An 18478-nucleotide genomic window follows, 5' to 3' on the forward strand; every position below is an offset into this window, starting at 1 on the left:
TTTGTAAAGAATATTTAATACATTTTAATAACAACAATTTTTTTTCCGTTTTTTAATACTGACAAAGTTACGAAAGCAGCTTAAACAAGAGAGTCTGGGCATAGTTTTGGTTTGAGAAAAGATGAATGTGAAGCTGTCACCACCAGGCCCCACCCAGATTCCCTATTACCAATGAACCAGAGCGGCAGGACATACGCAGTCTCATCTGCAGAGCATTGCGTAATGGATGGACTCTGCTATACAGGTGACACATGGGTAATAGGGCATCTGTATGGGGCTCGTCCTGGAACACAGAGAAGGCGTCATGACACAGGGAGGAATATTTAAATTATATTCTATGGAAAGTGTATCAGTCTACGGAACAAAAACAGCAAGAACGGGCATTCAGCTTAACGTACATGGGTCTCCAAACTGTGGCCCTCCAGCTGTTGCAATACTACATTTCCAATCATGCCTGGGCAGCCAAATGCAAAGCTTTAGCAGTCCAGGCATGATGAGAGTTGTAGTTTTGCAACAGCTGGAGGGCCGCAGTTTGGAGACCCATGGTCTAGGAGCTGCTGGTAAAGCTAAGAAGAATGTATTGTAATCTTTGCTGAATACCACCAACCTGGTCCAGGATATGGTCAACTTCCACATCAGTGGTGTATAACCTGAGGCCCTCCAGCTGTTGCAAATTGTTAATCGCCATTGTGCCTGGACAGGCTATCCAGCCATGATGGGAATTGTAGTATTGCAACGGCTGGAGGATGGCAGGTTGGACACCACTGTTCTACATAGAGGGTTTACACTATAGTTTTAGCAGTGAACTAAAGTTGACAGACCGCAAAATAGTTTCCACTACAACTCCCAGCATGTTCCTAGGGCAGCTAGAAATCACTGACCTAACAGTACACCGCTCCTTCTCCAGGTGTACAAGAGGATAATCTAGGTATCCTATTGCTTTTCCCACAGGTAAATTACTCATCGCTCTCTAATCACAAATATATTAACTCTTTGCTCTGCAAACATGTGAAGCAACATCAGCTGCTGTGTTGCAGACAGGATCCTTTGTCCGTTCGCTTGCCTGCGTGGCTTCTGTAAGATCAGCTGAGCCCCAGACGACAGCAATGTGAAAAGTGGGGAAAGTGAAAAGTGCCATTGTTAACTAAGTAGTGAACGGGCCGAGAAGAGGAGGAGGGGAGCTGCTTATCTGGCACAGCGCTGCCGACACAAGTCACTCGTGACAAAGGTCATCTGAGCAAAGACGGGGAATAGTTTTCCTTACAACGTGCCAAGCGTTTATATAGAACTGAGCAAATCTGGATAAGTAGTCTTGGAACATATTAGAGTTGTATCCCCCGAGGGCGCTCTTTTTACACAGAACACTGTAAACTAGTGGACAGAGGATTGTGGCAGTAAGGACAGGTTCAGGGTTACACCGTAGCACCGGTTTTTAATTCCTAAGTTAATTTCATAAACTTTAGGGAGGAGCCGAGAAACAAAAAAAAAACCTTAATCATCATTCTAGGCAAATACAAATGTTGTGACCCTAAAGTGAGTGCAGCAATTTGCCAGAAGTGAAAAAATGGCAAGGTAGACCATTTGAAAAAAAAAGTTAGGATTAGCCACAACTTTCTTACAATAAGGCTGGTCTGAGCTGCTATAGGCTCAAGAATGGGAAGAGCTGCAGTACCAGGCGCGACCACACTGTATGTATGGTGCTGTAAGCATTTGATATGTTCTATATAAAGTGCTGCATTTACATTCCTCTTTAATGTGTGCGTCTCCAGCTGATGCTGGGAGTTGTAGTTTGGCAGCAGCTGGAGACCACTACTCTTATCTTTATATATCAGCACAACCTTGATGACTTTGGATCCAGGGATAACTATTGACGCTGCAGGACGCTATCCTCCAGTGACTCCACAAGTACAAAGTCCTCTGCCATCCGATTCAGCAATCATATTGATGCCGTGTTGTCACCTTGTGACCAATTCACAGTAATAAGGTCACAGCCATAGTCCAGGCTGTCTTTCACTTTGCTGATAAGATAACTATGCTTGGCAGTGAAAGCCACGTGGAGTGCCGCTGGTCAAGGACACAATACATAGAAGCAATAAAAGCAAAGAAGGACACTTGGTTTTATAATTAAAGCAGTGGGGCTGAATTAAAGGGGATTCTTAACAGGATTTTGTTTGGACGGGGCTGGGGACTTTTTTGTATGAGAAAGGAGCTAGTAATAAACATAATAAAAATACCCTATAGACAAGTACATAACATATAAGGGTTGATATACATACTATATGAACCTCGTGTTGGAGGGAGGGCCCATTAGCAGTTAAAGTTGACTCATGTGTAGAACGACCCAATGCAAAGTGTAATAAGACCCATGTCCAAACCTTCTCTATTCCGACATGCCGAATTTAAACCATTCAATCCTTTTGCCCTTGTGGGAGCTTGACAATGGCTCCAACCCATTGAGAACACATGCATGCTCAGCTTGGCTGAGCGTCCACGTCTATGGCAGTGTTGAGAGAGAGAGAGAGTTGTCAGCTAAAAAGACAATGAGAGTCTATAGCAAATCTAAACATTCAATTCTCCTATTATGAGCTCCTTTCTATAGCACAGTCCCCAGCTAGCCCCTACACACAGGGTACACTAGTCTGCACCTATACACACATCATACTATCTAGTCATTCTATACAGTTACATCCATACACACACGGGGATAAGGCGAGCGTGGTTAGGACAGCCTTTCATACACACATAAATTTATTGTGGACTGTCCATATATTCTAGGAGACCTTTGAGGGATACGCAGGGCAGGTCTGCATTAAAGCAATCTGAAATGATAGGACACATCCGCAGTTAGCGGGCGCCTCCAGCGCGCCATTATTGCTCCTCTGCCGCAACATTTCTGGAAAACATGCGGCCTGGGCCTAGAGCCATGGCTACAATTTCCCATTTCATTGTGATTCTGAAGGCAGTTTAGTGCACATTATGGCCGCCTTAGTGATGTCACAGGCTGTCATCCCTATTGGCCGCTATGGGGAATGGTTATGCTTTAACCCTTAGACAACCAAAGCCTAAATTACAAAAAAAAATAAAAGATCTCCCTCATATTAGATGCATTTGGAGTGTAAAACTGGAGGAAGTTTGTGAGGGTTCTCGTAATGCAGAGTCCATATTCCCAAGACTAAAGCGCATGGGACCCTTGAGGGCCAAAGTGAGTGTCCTGGAGGCTCCGGGAATCATTCCTGTTTTATCTCTCCTTTGAGTTCCCTCTTGACACGGGAATAGGGGCTAAGCGTATCATCCATGATGAAATCATAGAGCACCTTCACCCAGGACGTGTACTGGGGCAGAGGGTCGTAATACTCGGCTGCTATCTTCCGCACCTGGAAAAAGGAACATGAGAATGGATCAGTGACAGATACAGAAAGGGTTGAAGGAATTGTCCCAGCAAATCGAATGTGTTATGTCAGGGTTGCCATTGAAACCAGTAATTGGTCCCTGCAGACTGGATATTGGTTCCTACCCTCAAGGCAGTCAGCTCCCATTCTTAACTCCATCTCTCCCTGCAGCTGCGGTCACAGACTGCTCCTACAGGGGAGGGTGAAACCACAAAGCCTGAAAATGGTGAATTGTAGGTGGTAAGTCCTGTACATGCTTAGGAGGTGGCTGATCTGCTGTGACTGGAAGGGAGGTAACTGTGCTTAGGCTGCTGTGAAATAGAATATGTTCCTCACTTGCCCACCATTGTGAACCAGCCCTCTCCCACAGTGCAGCACTTACAGGGTCGGATTCCGATTGGTAGCGAGGGCAATTCCACATGACTCCTTTAATTGCTGAGCAGGTAAGACAGGTGTGTTTTTCTTCTATTAGGCAGCAGCCCAATCACAATTGCATAAAAGAAATTCCCCTTTAATATTATTTTCCTTTACCAATTACAATTGAGAAATCTTCTCTCTGTGTCCCAGGAGAGCAGCCATGTTCTCCTCCTCCCTATCCTATGTCTTGGCTGTAATACAACAGGCTGCAGCAGGAGCCTCCCCCCTCTGCCCAGTATGCAGTACAAAAAAAAAAAAGTAAGATATATGTTAATGATAAGCCCCACCCCATGGCTGAGCCACACCCCCTGAGAAGGTCAATCAGAAGATTATCACTGGTTTCTCAGCTTGGTGCTCCCTCACGTCCTCACGTCAGGCTCTAGCTTTATGTCTGAGTGTACTACGGCGAATAGACGCACAACAGGGATAGCTCTGCTGTTCTGACAAGTAATGGTGCAGGAGGTGTAATCCCCCTAATCCTTGGGTACAGTGCCCATCTGATAAGGTGTCGAAGGCTCCTGTAACACAAGCCTTATCATTCACCTGGGATCCATCCAGCTGTATAGACATAACACATGAGGATGCGGTCAGTGCAGGTAGCAGCTCCCTCAGACCTATACCTATCTATGGTTATACTCTCACAGAGCTGCGTACAGCAGCATAACCCTCAGTCCATTAAGAACATAAGTGTTCACGTGCATAGTGTAGGTTCCGGTAAGATAGCTGTGGGCCAAACAAACAACCAACAAAAATATAATTCATCTAACAAAAAACTAGGGACATGAAGGTGGGGAGAGGAGGGGGATGCAGCTACAGCTACTTAGTCAAGGAATGTGCTTTTATACAAATGGAAGGAAAAAAAAACCAAAATCTAAAGGATACATGAAATTTCAATGTCCAAAAACCATAATCAGTCACTCAAAAAACAACAACAACTATCTAGTGTAAAACAGCAACAAGAGGCAAGGAGGAGGTAAGAGGAGGGAGATGCCAATTCCCTGAATAAGAAGCTTCTTCCCTTCACCCTGTTACTGTTCTATACAAGTTGCATGTTAGACCCAACATTTCTGGCAGCACTACAGCTTATGCATCTACAACAGCCAGTGGGTATATTATGTGTTACTTCAATGTGCATAATCCATCTAGAGTGAAACAGTAACTAGAGACAGGAAGGTGAGGGAGAGGAGGAAGATGCAGCTATAGTTTCCCATTTAAAGGGATTGTTTACCAAACTAAATGTCTTTCAAGTCAACTGGTGCCAGGAAGTGCCAGAGATTTGTCATTCACTTCTATTAAAAAAACTCTCCAGTCTTCCAGCACTCATCAGCTGCTGTATGTTCTACAGGAAGTGGTGTATTCTTTCCAGTCTGACAGTGCTCTCTGCTGCCTCCTCTGTCCATGTCAGGAACTGTCCACAGCAGTAACAAATCCCCATAAAAAACCTCTCCTCTCCAGACTGGAAAAAAAAATCACTTCCTGCAAGACATACAGCAGCTGATATGTATTGAAAGACTTTATATTTTTTAATAGAAGTAAATTCAAAGCTGTGGCACCAGCTGATTTGAAAGAAAAAAAAATTATGGTGAATAACCCAATTAAGGAATTTGCATTTACAGAAATCAGAGGGAATTAAAACAACCAAAGCCTAAAATGTAAAATGTCCCTACTAGAGTTACATCAGCCATTTTTTATATAATGGGTTAAGTCAATGTTCAGAAACCTCCTTGGTCACCAAAAAAAATCCAACAATGTAAAACAGTAACAGGGAGAAGGGAGGAGGAGGGGAGGGGGTGCAAAGTCCCGGAATAAGAAGCTGCAGCTGCATCTCCCTCCTCCCTTTTCCCTGTCCCCTGGAAGGCGTAGAGATCTACTAAGTCAGTGTGTACACCATACATTACTTCATCCCTAATAAAGGAGGGAAAGATAAGTTTCTTACCAAAGGCAGGTTCTTTCCTGGAATACTCGGGAAGTCGTGATGTTCATTGTGGTAGCCGACATTGAATGTCAGGTAGTTCAGTGGCCCATAGTAAGAATAGGTCTCGTGTCCCTTTAAGAACATGTAATGCTCAGCGATAAAGTGCCCTGATATAGGATGAAGCCCGAGGCCGAGGATAGATCCCACCAGCATGTAAACCACAGTCTTCCCACCCAAGAAATAGTAAACCATGGCATCAAAGGAAAACTGCACAACCAGATTGATCATTTCTAGACGGGAGATGGGTTTGGGGTTGATACAAACGGGCCGAATTGTGTAGAAGAGCGGCTGCAGGATGATCCACACCAGCTTCCTCAATGGGGTGCAAAAGAACCAGCCCTCAAAGTCAGTGGGAATGTCCACATCAATGCCATCCCCACCCAAGTAGCGGTGGTGGTCCATGTGGTACCTCTTAAAGGAGATGGAGTAAGGAAGGCCGAGGGGCAGGTTGGCAAACATCCCGAAGCAACGGTTCCACAAGGCCTTGCTGTTTCCGAAGGCGCAATTGTGGGAGATCTCGTGGATGGCCAGAGTCATGGAATGGCTGATGCAGCTCCCGAAGACGTAGGTCCAGAACATCAGCCACTTCCACTCCAGGTCCTTCACCAGGTAGAAGGCCAAGAACTGGGTGAAGACCATTGTGGTGACGATCCAGATTAGGTTGGAGTCGGGCTTCATGAGTCTCTTTATCTCGGGATACTTGGCTGGGGAGGAAACAAGATGACGTTAGAGTAAGTTGGCATTGACTGACGTGACAACTAAACTGGACAGTGGTCACGGCCTACAATCAAATATACTGGTACATTATCCTATATGAGGATGATATTCAATATACAGCAGTAGCAAAACTACAGCTCCCAGCATGCCCTGACAGCCAGTGGCTGTCAGGGCAAGATGGGAAATGTAGCTTTGCAACAGCTGGAGAGCCACGACAAAAGAGGCAAAAAAACTTATATTGTAGTGAATGCACCATTTAAAGACGTGACATTACACATAATAAACATGTTACCATCAAAGAGATATAAAACATGTGACCGCTGCATTATCAGTCACGTATTGCACATGGACTGAGCCATAAAGGCAGCGGTGTAGAGGATTACAGATCTCTGCCCCATACTCATCACTAAGGGTGGCCACCACCTTCAATAGTAATGGGGTGCAAGCAGACTTCTCCCATCATGCAACGGTTTGGCTGTCCAGGCATGATGGGAATTGCAGTTTTGCAACAGCTGAAGGGCCGAAGTTTCCCCATCCTTGCTCTATATGTTACGTATATTTCAGCCACTTCCATATGTCTCCACCATTGCCGCAGGTAGCACAGTTTGGGTATGTAATGTATTGTCCCTGTACACTGCAGGGCTGGAAGGGATGGGGTGAACTATAACTGTTGGCAGATTTTATTTCAGGTTACCCCTACCCCTGTATTAGCAGCGGCTGTGTATCATTTTTGGCCCGAGCTGTATATTATTTTTCTATAACCTGTAATTCCCCCGCACACACAGGAATCCTGACTACTGCAGGCCAAGGGCAAAATCCTGCTGCACAAAAGCTGAAGTGTAGTACAGAGTGTAGCTGATCAGCAGTGTGCTGTTACCTGTGTAGTACAGAGCCCCAATCTGTATGTATGTGTGTATATATATACACCCCAGCCGTGACAACTATTCTCCCATTTACATCCTCCCTCTATCTAGAGAATCCATAGGAAGCCATCAGAGATCCATTACTGAGATGAGAGCTGCCATTTACATCATTACATATTAATGTATCACCAAACAATGCGGAGCAGCCAGGCTGCTCACAGTGTGTGTTTGTGTGTGTGTGTTTGTGTGTGTGTGTTTGTGTGTGTGTGTTTGTGTGTGTGTGTTTGTGTGTGTGTGTTTGTGTGTGTGTGTTTGTGTGTGTGTGTTTGTGTGTGTGTGTTTGTGTGTGTGTGTTTGTGTGTGTGTGTTTGTGTGTGTGTGTTTGTGTGTGTGTGTTTGTGTGTGTGTGTTTGTGTGTGTGTGTTTGTGTGTGTGTGTTTGTGTGTGTGTGTTTGTGTGTGTGTGTTTGTGTGTGTGTTTGTGTGTGTGTTTGTGTGTGTGTTTGTGTGTGTGTTTGTGTGTGTGTTTGTGTGTGTGTTTGTGTGTGTGTTTGTGTGTGTGTTTGTGTGTGTGTTTGTGTGTGTGTTTGTGTGTGTGTTTGTGTGTGTGTTTGTGTGTGTGTTTGTGTGTGTGTTTGTGTGTGTGTTTGTGTGTGTGTTTGTGTGTGTGTTTGTGTGTGTGTGTTCACCCGTAACCTGTGCTTTTAGCTGAGAGCTTTCTTGATGTATATACTGAAAAGCTTGTGTGAACAGAGACTTAGAGCCTGGGGGGGATGTAATCTGCTACCAAAGCATTTTCAACAGGGTCTGGACAAACCATGGGAGGGTTATCCAGGCTTACAGAAACATGGCTGTTTTCATCCAGAAACAGTGCCACACAGGTGGTGTGTGGTATTACATTCAGCTTCATTTACTTCAAAGCAATTGAGCACCAATACCAAACCCTAACTGAGAACATAGGTGGCGCTGTTCTTTTGCTAATCCTTTAAGGATCTATGGTCTGGCTTTTCCCCGCTAATCATGACATCTTTACAATTGTTGTTCTGCTCAGACTCACAACCGAATACAGACCCATAATTAGAGATCATTGATCTTACAGTAAATTCACCTTGGCCCAAACCCCATCATTGCCATTTGACTCCCGCTGCCTGGAGAAGATGGTAGCAGCCCTAGGTTGTACATTTGCTCATCTCTACCCAGGATCTTCACTAATACAGGTCTCTCTGGAGTATATAGTGTATACTGTGCAGCAGTGACACCTCACACATAACCTCATACAATCAATTACTATAGAGATAGTGCTGCAGGGCGACACCTGAGAACATAAGGAAACTTCTGTAATATTGTGAAAGAGGACAAAGAAAGCAATGACCCAGATAACCCGGGACTGTAGACAGGAAGGAAGCTGCACGCCCACGACTGTGCATGGAGTGATGGACAGGAAGAGACTGCCGCTCCCCCTGCACATGACAGGACACTAAGGCTAGGTTCACACTGCGTTTTCAGCATCCGTTTAACGGATCCGTTTTTTTTAACGTCCAGAAAAATAGGGTCAGCAACGTTTTTTTGTCCGTTAAAAAAAACGGATCCGTTTTTTTTAATAATGGAAGTCAATGGAAAAAACGGATGCACACAAATGAATCCGTTTTTTGCAATCCGTTATTCATGCGTTTTTTGCAAAAACCGGATGCGTTAAACGGATGCTGAAAACCAGTGTGAACCTAGCCTAACCATGATCAGAAAAAATGTGTGGTGTAATAGGTAGTCTGATCTACCCAGCAATTACTAACCATGCAGTCTGACTACTCACCATGCCCACTGCACATGAATGCAATCTACTGTTCTCTGTTATCAGCTACATCACAGATTTTGTAGCATCACCACAGGTGAAATTAAATTACTTGGGTCCCATTGAAATGTACACGTCCCCTCTCGCAGTCAGGATCCCCTCCAAGTCAGATCTTTGACCCATTCCGGGAATGTCCTGCCCATGGGTAGTCACCCAGCCAGAGATGCCAAGGTACACAGTAATGTCTTGTCTGCTGACTGATCTCCTGGCAGGAGTGAAGCTTTAGTCAGCGATTCTTCCCACCTATGGGAGGAATGTGAGCAGGAAGCACACGCCGGTGCAGACTTGTTGTGTCAGATCCACAGTAAATTCTGCATCACTGCCAGGAAGCCATTCATCTCCAGCCTCAAGGCCCTATTCCACGAAACGATTATCATCATGTTGAAAAACAAGCGACTGATATAGCAGCGATCTGCTGTCGTCGCTCCATTGAATAGGAGCTTCGGCAGCAGAAGCTGCTGTATCCTATGGGCTGCCCAGACGATCAGCGATCACCCGGGCAGCCCCCCCACCCCCGCAGCTCCCCGCCGCCCCTCCCTCACTCACCCACTTGCTGCTGACCCGTTGAATAGCAGCAGAAGCGAGCGGGGCACGAGTAGCAAACGAGCGCCGAGAGACGACCCGTGAAATAGGGGCTTCAGATACCATTCCCTGGGGCAAGAAATATTCCCAGCCAGGCCTGGTAACCAGCGCTCACAGAAATACTTCAAAAGAGGTGACGCAGCAGCACTGGTGCTATATGGCGGCATGGAGGGTATCAAGTCAGACCGCCAAGAACACGTGTCTATCGCACCTAGGCGTGGAGTTCGGTGCTAAAACCGTACGCTCGTCTAATCCTCCCAGGCTTTCCTTCTGTAATCTACCCTGCCATCTCACACAGGGTAAAGGGCGGGCCACCATGGCGTATAAATATAGATCAGGAGGAGATAGGAAGAGGGGCGAAACGTACAGAACCTGCTCACAATCAGATGGAAGGCCTCATATGTACGCATGACCCATACACGTGTTCTTAGAGGGATAAAGTTTACAGGGGCACAAGGGGGTGGAGCGTGACACTAGGATTCTCTGTGTCAGGCTCCACCCCCTGCGCTAGCCAGGATGGCAGTGTATTTGTTTTGGCCAGTGTCACTAACACTATGCACTGAAGTCAATGAAATGGGGCATTCTAAACAATAGGGGGGCTAATTAGGGAACACAGGCTTTTAGCATTTAGGCCTTCAAGTGGCGCAGACAATACCAAAGAGGAGTGGTAGGTTGCCGGGGTCGTGGATTGGCAACAGCGGGAGAGCCGTAAGTGGTTACAGCATGAAGGGCATTGATATATGGCAGGCATGGGGAACCTTCGGCCCAGGGGCGTAGCTAGGACCTATGGGGCCCTATAGCAAAAAACTGTATGGGCCCCATGAATCCTGTGTAGGCACCCCAACCTTCCACAGCATACTCATGTGCTACTTCAACTTCTTCATTGGCTTTGTGGTCCTGGGGTAAAGGGGCAGACCACACTTTGCCTGGGCCCCATAGCAGTTGCATGGTCTGCCTTCATGGTAGCTACGCCACAGCTTCGCCCCTCCAGCTGTTGCAAAACTACAATTCCCATCATGCCTGGGCAGCCGAATCTAAAGCTTCAGCTGCCCAGGCATGATGGGAATTGTAGTCTTGCAACAGCTGGAGAGCCAAAGGCTCCCCATCCCTGATATATGGCATCTGCTGGAGGGATAGAAGTGGATAGATGATAGGAGTTGTAGTTCTAAATCATCTGGAGGGAGACAAGTGGTTAGGGAATGATAGGAGTTATAGAGACAAGTGGTTAGGGAATGATAGGAGTTATAGAGACAAGTGGTTAAGGAAATGAGAGGAGTTATAGAGACAAGTGGTTAAGGAAATGAGAGGAGTTATAGAGACAAGTGGTTAAGGAATGAGAGGAGTTATAGAGACAAGTGGTTAGGGAATGAGAGGAGTTATAGAGACAAGTGGTTAGGGAATGAGAGGAGTTATAGAGACAAGTGGTTAGGGAATGAGAGGAGTTATAGAGACAAGTGGTTAAGGAATGAGAGGAGTTATAGAGACAAGTGGTTAGGGAATGAGAGGAGTTATAGAGACAAGTGGTTAAGGAATGAGAGGAGTTATAGAGACAAGTGGTTAGGGAATGAGAGGAGTTATAGAGACAAGTGGTTAAGGAATGAGAGGAGTTATAGAGACAAGTGGTTAAGGAATGAGAGGAGTTATAGAGACAAGTGGTTAAGGAATGAGAGAAGTTATAGAGACAAGTGGTTAGGAAATGAGAGGAGTTATAGAGACAAGTGGTTAGGGAATGAGAGGAGTTATAGAGACAAGTGGTTAGGGAATGAGAGGCAGTGCAGTTTTGCAATCACTAAAAAGTCACAGGTTGCCAGTGCATGATGGGAGTTGTAGTTTTTCAACAGCCAGATAGCAACAGGTTGGAGAAAACTGCCATAGAGACAGACTATGCCCAACTGGTGAATCCTACAGGGAGAGAGCCTACTACAGACACAATGGAGGGCGCAGATATTACACTATGGCACCAATAACGCCGCCAGGCCAATACCAGCACATACAGCGAGGTCACTGGGTCCACACAGCATGCATCACTATCACTGACAGACAGCTGTCCAGCTATGCTGAGAGTTCTAGTTCTCTGCTGGACATAACCGATTCCTATAAATTTAGGATTTTGAGTAGTCAGTGTCAGCCAATAAGAATCCAGCTTTATATGGAGTCATAACCAATCAGATTGAGCTTCTTACATATGTGTAGCCCACTTCATCCAATCCGATTCCTGCCCTTTAGGTTTTTCGGACCACTTAAACCAATCAAATTCAAGCTTATACATGTCTATGACGCAAAGATAATGCAAACTGATGCGTGATTGGACGCGATGCGAAACCGCTCTATTCTCCCCATGACGCCAGATGTGTAAGGAGGCGGCCATGCGGCGGCATACAGGGACAGCCTATGAGCGGCAGACATGATGCCGGTCCCCCCGCTATGCGCAGGACACGTCTCCACTCACCCAAGATCTCTTTCCGGCGGTCAGCATGCGGCTGGTCGGTGTACACCCACTCGAAGTCCTCCCGGGCCACCTTGTTCCCCATGGCTGCGGTGTGAGCGCTGTACTGAGCCCCGGACACTGCGCACTGCTGCCTCCGACACACAGAGCACACCAGAGCCCCGACCGACACGCCCACACTGACAGACAAGCCGGCCGCGACGCCACGCCCCAAACCGTGACGCAATATAGAAAGGGGGCAGTGTTACCCTTAACCACGCCCATACAGTTTCATAACGAAACCAATATAATAGAAGAAAGGTTTGTACCAAATCCATAAAGGTGGGGGGGGGGGATAATGCAGCTACTGGGGCGCTGTACCCCCTCGCGTGATTGGGAGAACCAGGAAAGAAAGCGCCGTCAGCCAATCAATGTAGGGAAAGGGTGATTGAAGCCACGCCTACACACCTAATAAGGGCATAATGAGGGCACGCGTGGACAGTCTGAGTAACGGTCCAGGGTGTGGTCCCTGCGATGGATACAACACTATCTTCGTTGCCCACAGCAACCAATCACAGCACAGCTTTCATTTTTTTAAGCACACAATATAGTATAAAAGCTGCGTTCTGATTGGTTGCTATGGGCAAGAAAAATAAGTCTCTTTTTCACTGATTTCCCCAACCTGTAGCTTTCCTGCTGTGTTAAAAGCTGTCAGGGCATGCTGGGGCTTGTAGTGGTCTGGAGCGGCACTAGTTGGGGAACATTGTGGTGTGGACTCATAGCTTTTCTCGGACATTCCATTTATGTTTAATGTAAAACAGGTCTTTGTTGTGGTTGTCAAATGTTTGAAAAGTCTGTGCACCAAATGCAGCCAATAAACAGACTTTTATTAGACGTAAAAGAAGCCAAAACAAGGACCGATATCAAGATTCAGGAGAAAACAAAACACGTCAAATAAATGTTTTTGAGGTGTAAAAAAAGCACTAAAAATACACTATCAACCTTGGTGCTCCTGACATACGATATGCATGGCAAACAAGAGCCGTCCTGAAAAGGAAGACCAGGGTTAGGTGCATTGCTCCCGGCTTGCCCTCCAGTGCTCCATAGGTTAAAAAATTACATGGCGGTTATCCAGGATTAGAAAGAGATGGCCGCTTTCTTCCAGAAACAGCACTTCTCTCTCCTCAGTTTGGGTGTGGGTTTTGCTGCTCAGTTTCATTGAAGTGAATGGAGCCAAGTTGTAATACCACACACAACCTGAGGACTTATGAGGCGCTGTTATTCACCCTTTTAAAGGGTTTACCAAACAATATTAAATACCTATTGTTATAGATCATCAATGTCATTTCGATATCACCCTGCTGATCAGACGTTTGCCAGAACTTCAGCACCCACTTATACAGAGGCAGAAGCAGCACTGTACATTGTGTAGTGGCCGTGAGGGGTTACTGCAGCTCAGGTCTACGTAAAGTGGCTCCATGTATACGCTTAAAGAGTCACTGTCGTATTTTTTTTTTTGCAGAAATCAATAGTCCAGGCGATTTTAAGAAACTTTGTAATTGGGTTTATTAGCCAAATCTGCCATTATCTGCATGTAAAAAGCCTTTTCCCAGGTCCCCCCCTCCTTCCTCTTTTTCATCCACTCTGATTCTTGAAAAATGTATAGTATGGTACCGTGTTAGCCAGAAAAATCCATATCGTGGTAAATACTTCAAATCAAAGTATTTTAGGAGTGATACCTTTATTGGCCAACAAAAAAACTGTTAGAGCTGTGAGCTTTCGGGATTCACAAGATCCCTTCGTCAGACAAGTTCACAAATGAATGACTTACAGAAACAGCACAACATTTTAGGGATGTTACAAGCCAGAAGGGAGAGACATCTGTGAATTGGGGAGGGGGGGGGGGGGGTGAGGGGGTATATACATCACATAGATAAGCCAGGGCAATAAAAAGGACTTGTTGTAAATTAAAGGTTATTTGGAAGTCCAAGATTGTTGGTCAGTTCAGTCTTATCTGTGGAGTGTGTCCATGTAGTGGGTCATAAATCCAGGTGCCAGGTTTAATCCATGTGTTAATGATTGGAATGTTTTTATCAATTTGAATTCCCACACTTTCCTCTCTCTGTCACTCTGGAAGTGACCTTTGAGGACCATAACCCTTAAATCTGTTATTCTATGGTCCAGTCCTGAGAAATGTTGGCCTACAGGGGTGTTGAGACTTCTTTTTATTGTATGTCTATGTAAGTTCATTCTAGTTTGTAGTTTCTGTTTTGTTTCCCCAATGTAAATCCCTGTGGGGCATCGTGTACACTTTATCATGTAGACCACATTGGAGGATGTACATGAGAAAGCATTTGTGATTGTGTAGTCTCGCTGTGTGTTGGGGATGCGGATTGTGTTTGTTTGTAATATGTGGGGACATGTGCTGCATTTTCTGTTGTTGCAGGGGAAGGTGCCAGTCTCTGTTGTTGATGTCAGAGCGCTTTTTACAAGGAGGTTTCTTAAATTCGGGGGTTGTTTGAATGAAAGAAGAGGTAATTCTGGGAAAATCTCTTTCAGTCTGTTGTCCCTCTGGAATATTGGATGTAGTTCAGCAGCAATCTTTTTTAGGATCTTCATATTAGGGTTATAGGTGACCACCAATGGCACCCGGCTGTTCTCCTCCTTCTGCTTATATTCCAGGAGGCTTTGTCTTGGAATTCTTTTGGCTCTGTGGATCTGTTCATCAATGGTTATTGGATGGTAGCCTTGTTTTAGGATAAGACTGAACTGACCAACAATCTTGGACTTCCAAATAACCTTTAATTTACAACAAGTCCTTTTTATTGCCCTGGCTTATCTATGTGATGTATATACCCCCTCACCCACCCCCCCCCCCCCCCCTCCCCAATTCACAGATGTCTCTCCCTTCTGGCTTGTAACATCCCTAAAATGTTGTGCTGTTTCTGTAAGTCATTCATTTGTGAACTTGTCTGACGAAGGGATCTTGTGAATCCCGAAAGCTCACAGCTCTAACAGTTTTTTTGTTGGCCAATAAAGGTATCACTCCTAAAATACTTTGATTTGAAGTATTTACCACGATATCATCCACTCTGAAAAATCTGAAAATTGTGACTTGTTGCAGGAGACGTCCCCTGTCTGTTCTAGGGAGAGGGGAGGGGGGAGGAGGAAGGAGGGAGTTAGCCGGCAGCAGAAAGCAGATAACAGAGGATTACAGGCACGGAGCTGGGTGACAGCTGTAATCTGAGCTCAGACAGGTCACTGGTGACTGTCACAGGAGATATCCCGTGAGGGATTTGTAGATTAACTCTTTGCTGTCCTGTTTTGGTCTTTTCTTTAGCTCTCTCCATAGGAGAACAATGAAGACAGGGGGGAGAGCTTCAAACTGCTTTTTCATGATAAAAATGCATTTTTCGGATAATAAACCCAATTACAAAGTTTCTTAAAATCGCCTGGACTATTGATTTCTGCAAAAAAAAATTTCACGACAGTGACACTTTAAGCATATCCTACTATATAGAACTTGAGTGGCTCTTCAGCTGTTGCAGCACTACAACTCCCAGCATGCCCAGATTATAGAAGTTATTAAAAATGGTTTGTTCATCCTATAAACAGTGACTGCAGCTGCAGATGGCAGGCCGTGGCTTAGTTTCCTCAGGAAGAGTTGGCACATTCTCTATAATATCTCGGTATTATTGCTCCGTCCAGGCCTCCGGCTTCCTGCTGCTACAAGTAAATAAATAGCGAGGCCTCGCACAAAAAGAAGGAGGCCGGGTCCAATCTGATACGGCTCCCAGCGGAAAGTCATTGGAACAATTGTTCTCTCCCAGTTTAGATAGATATTATGTTTTATAAGCTGTGCCCAATAACATGGGGGTCCGACCACTCATATTGTCTCTGCAATGAATGGAGGGCTCACTCATTTTAGGGGCAATAGCATACCCATTTTTAGGATTGTTGGGGGCCCCGGTGGTCCCACCCCTAGCGATCAGCTTGTTATCCCTTGTACTATAGATGTTTTTTCCCTTGTCATTACATTGACTTATAGGGCCACTTAATATGGTGGTTTTGGTGGTTTCCTTACAGGAGCCGCCCCTTGGCTGGAGGGATATCTGACTAGTTCTGTGTTTTGAGACTTTTTGATAAGGCTCCATGGGCTCTTCTTTTGCATATTCCTGTACTATAGATAAGATATAACAAGCTGAGATGTGAATATGCCTTTAATGTAAGCTTTATTTAGCAGGAGGTGGTGTCTACAAAATACAGAACAGATTTTGGGAACAGGAAACCCATTTTCAAGTGACCTATTAGGGCATTCTGAGTTAAAGGGATTGTCCAGGATTACCAAAACATGGCTGCTTTCTTCACAAAAAAGTGTCATATTCATCAACAGGTTGGGGGACATTTATGAAAGATTCGCCCCTTCTCCCTGGCGTACACCTCCCGTACGCCCTGCTCGCCCAATGGGCGGGCTGGGGGAGCTTGGGGGGGGGGGGGGGGGTGACAAGGCGGGGAGGAGGCGTGGCATCTTCCCACGCCTCATTTATCATTAATTATGCCTGCTTGTAGTCGTAAATCATGATCCAAATCTATACCTGCTTCATTCACTTCAAAGAATCTTAGATACTAAACACAACTCGTGCACAGACGTGGCGCTACTGTTAGAAAGGAAAAAGGAGCCATCTTTTCCAAATTCAACTCTGGTCCTCATGTAATACCGCACACAAGCTGAGGACAGGAGTGGTTCTGTTTATGGATGAAAGCTATGTATTTCTAATCCTGGATAACCTCTTTGTGCAAGGTCATTTTCAATCAATCTTGTTGCCTCTCTGGAGGACTTGACCTCATACATAATATTTATATATTTATTTTACAACCTAGGGCTAAGTTCACACCACATGTTTTTTATGAAAAGAGCGGACGTTGTTTTCAATTTACACAAAGGACGCTCTTTTCATAGTGAAATTATCTGCATTGAATGTATTGAACAATGCACAAAATATTGAACAAAAGCTGTTGTTTGCTATGGCCGTCAAAATAATAATCACATCAATTATTTCGGGCCATTGTCCATAGACTTCAATGCAATTTGCATTCAAAACAACGGCCATTGTTTATACAGCATGTGAACATATCCTAGGGCTGCACAGTGGAGAATTAAATGTACCCTGGGCCCCCTAGTGCACAGGCACACTGAGCATGTTCGTATCAGTGTGCATTCTCTATATAGTAGATGGCATCTTCTGTATATCACCCATATAGTAGATGGCCATTTGTCTAGGTTTCCCTATAGTAGATGGCCCCCTGTGTAATCCCTCCTCCATTAGACCATGGTCCCCTGTGCAGCACCCCTAAAGTAGATACTCCCACACGCTCCCCTGTTGCTGCAATTCTTCTAATGTGGCTCCCCTCCTTATTTGTTCTGGCACAGGCAGCATGTGTTACAGACACTGCTTGGGCCAGAGGTCCCAGCTGTCTTTCGGGAGCGCCGATAGGCGGCCAGGATTTGCTTTGCAGGCAGTGTCTGTAACCCACACTGCATGTGCCAGAAAAGAGTACAGGGGAGAGCAGTGGCGGGAGAGTTTTCGGGATCAGACAAACCTGAGTGTGCTTGAGATTTGCTCATCTCTTGTAATGCTTCACTCTTAATTATGGCTCAAAAAAGACCAAAAATTTTATGGTTATTTGTTTACATTTTTGTTAAAAATTAAATGCAAAAAAAGCATAAGAATATAACAATATAAAGTTAGGGGAGAAGAGCTGTGGGACTTCTTCTCTGGCAACGTACTGTATATGGATACAAAGAAAGTTTACTGAAGAGGGGAAGGAGGAGGATGAGATAAGGAGATCGTTTCCAATGTTTAACTTTAAATATTGCCCTTTAAGTGTTATTGTTCTGACTTCCTCAAACAAGGAGACCTTTATTATTTGTGGTGTAAATGGAGGCGTCCAGGACTGAACTGGTTTAATTTCGGCCGTTTAGTTTTGACATTGGATAAACAGGGTAGTGACGGCTTCTTGATGGCGCCGGATCAGCCCCAGGAGTGGCCGCAAAGTGACTTTGAACATGTAAACTCTTGAATCTGATCGGAAAAAGTTTTTATCGCTGTGTTGTTACCTGGAAGTACTTCAAACATTACAATTTAGCCAAGGCATGCTGACAGCAGCATCTATGTACCTAGAACGCCACGCTGACGCCTGACGGCGTAATATGGGAATACAACTGTAATATTACGTGTTATTGCTTTATATTTACTTTTTT

General features: G+C 45.2%; 1 protein-coding gene across 3 annotated transcripts; it reads right to left on the reverse strand.

The window, feature by feature from the left end:
• DEGS1 (delta 4-desaturase, sphingolipid 1) lies at positions 1 to 12492 on the reverse strand. 3 transcript variants are annotated; one of them, XM_069954715.1, is made up of 3 exons: positions 12241 to 12492; positions 5743 to 6485; positions 1 to 3374 (listed from the first exon to the last, which is right to left on the reverse strand). In XM_069954715.1, exons 1-3 carry the CDS (start codon positions 12320 to 12322, stop codon positions 3228 to 3230), a joined length of 972 nt encoding a protein of 323 aa, XP_069810816.1. In that variant the 5' UTR covers positions 12323 to 12492; the 3' UTR covers positions 1 to 3227. The 3 variants fall into 3 exon arrangements, with proteins under 3 accessions (XP_069810816.1, XP_069810818.1, XP_069810817.1); XM_069954717.1 differs by lacking the exon at positions 12241 to 12492 and adding an exon at positions 11786 to 11871; XM_069954716.1 differs by lacking the exon at positions 12241 to 12492 and adding an exon at positions 9171 to 9252.
• Between the last annotated feature and the right edge of the window lie 5986 nt (positions 12493 to 18478).

Source organism: Dendropsophus ebraccatus, chromosome 15 (assembly GCF_027789765.1).
Source record: "Dendropsophus ebraccatus isolate aDenEbr1 chromosome 15, aDenEbr1.pat, whole genome shotgun sequence".
NCBI classification, from domain to species: Eukaryota; Metazoa; Chordata; class Amphibia; order Anura; family Hylidae; genus Dendropsophus; species Dendropsophus ebraccatus.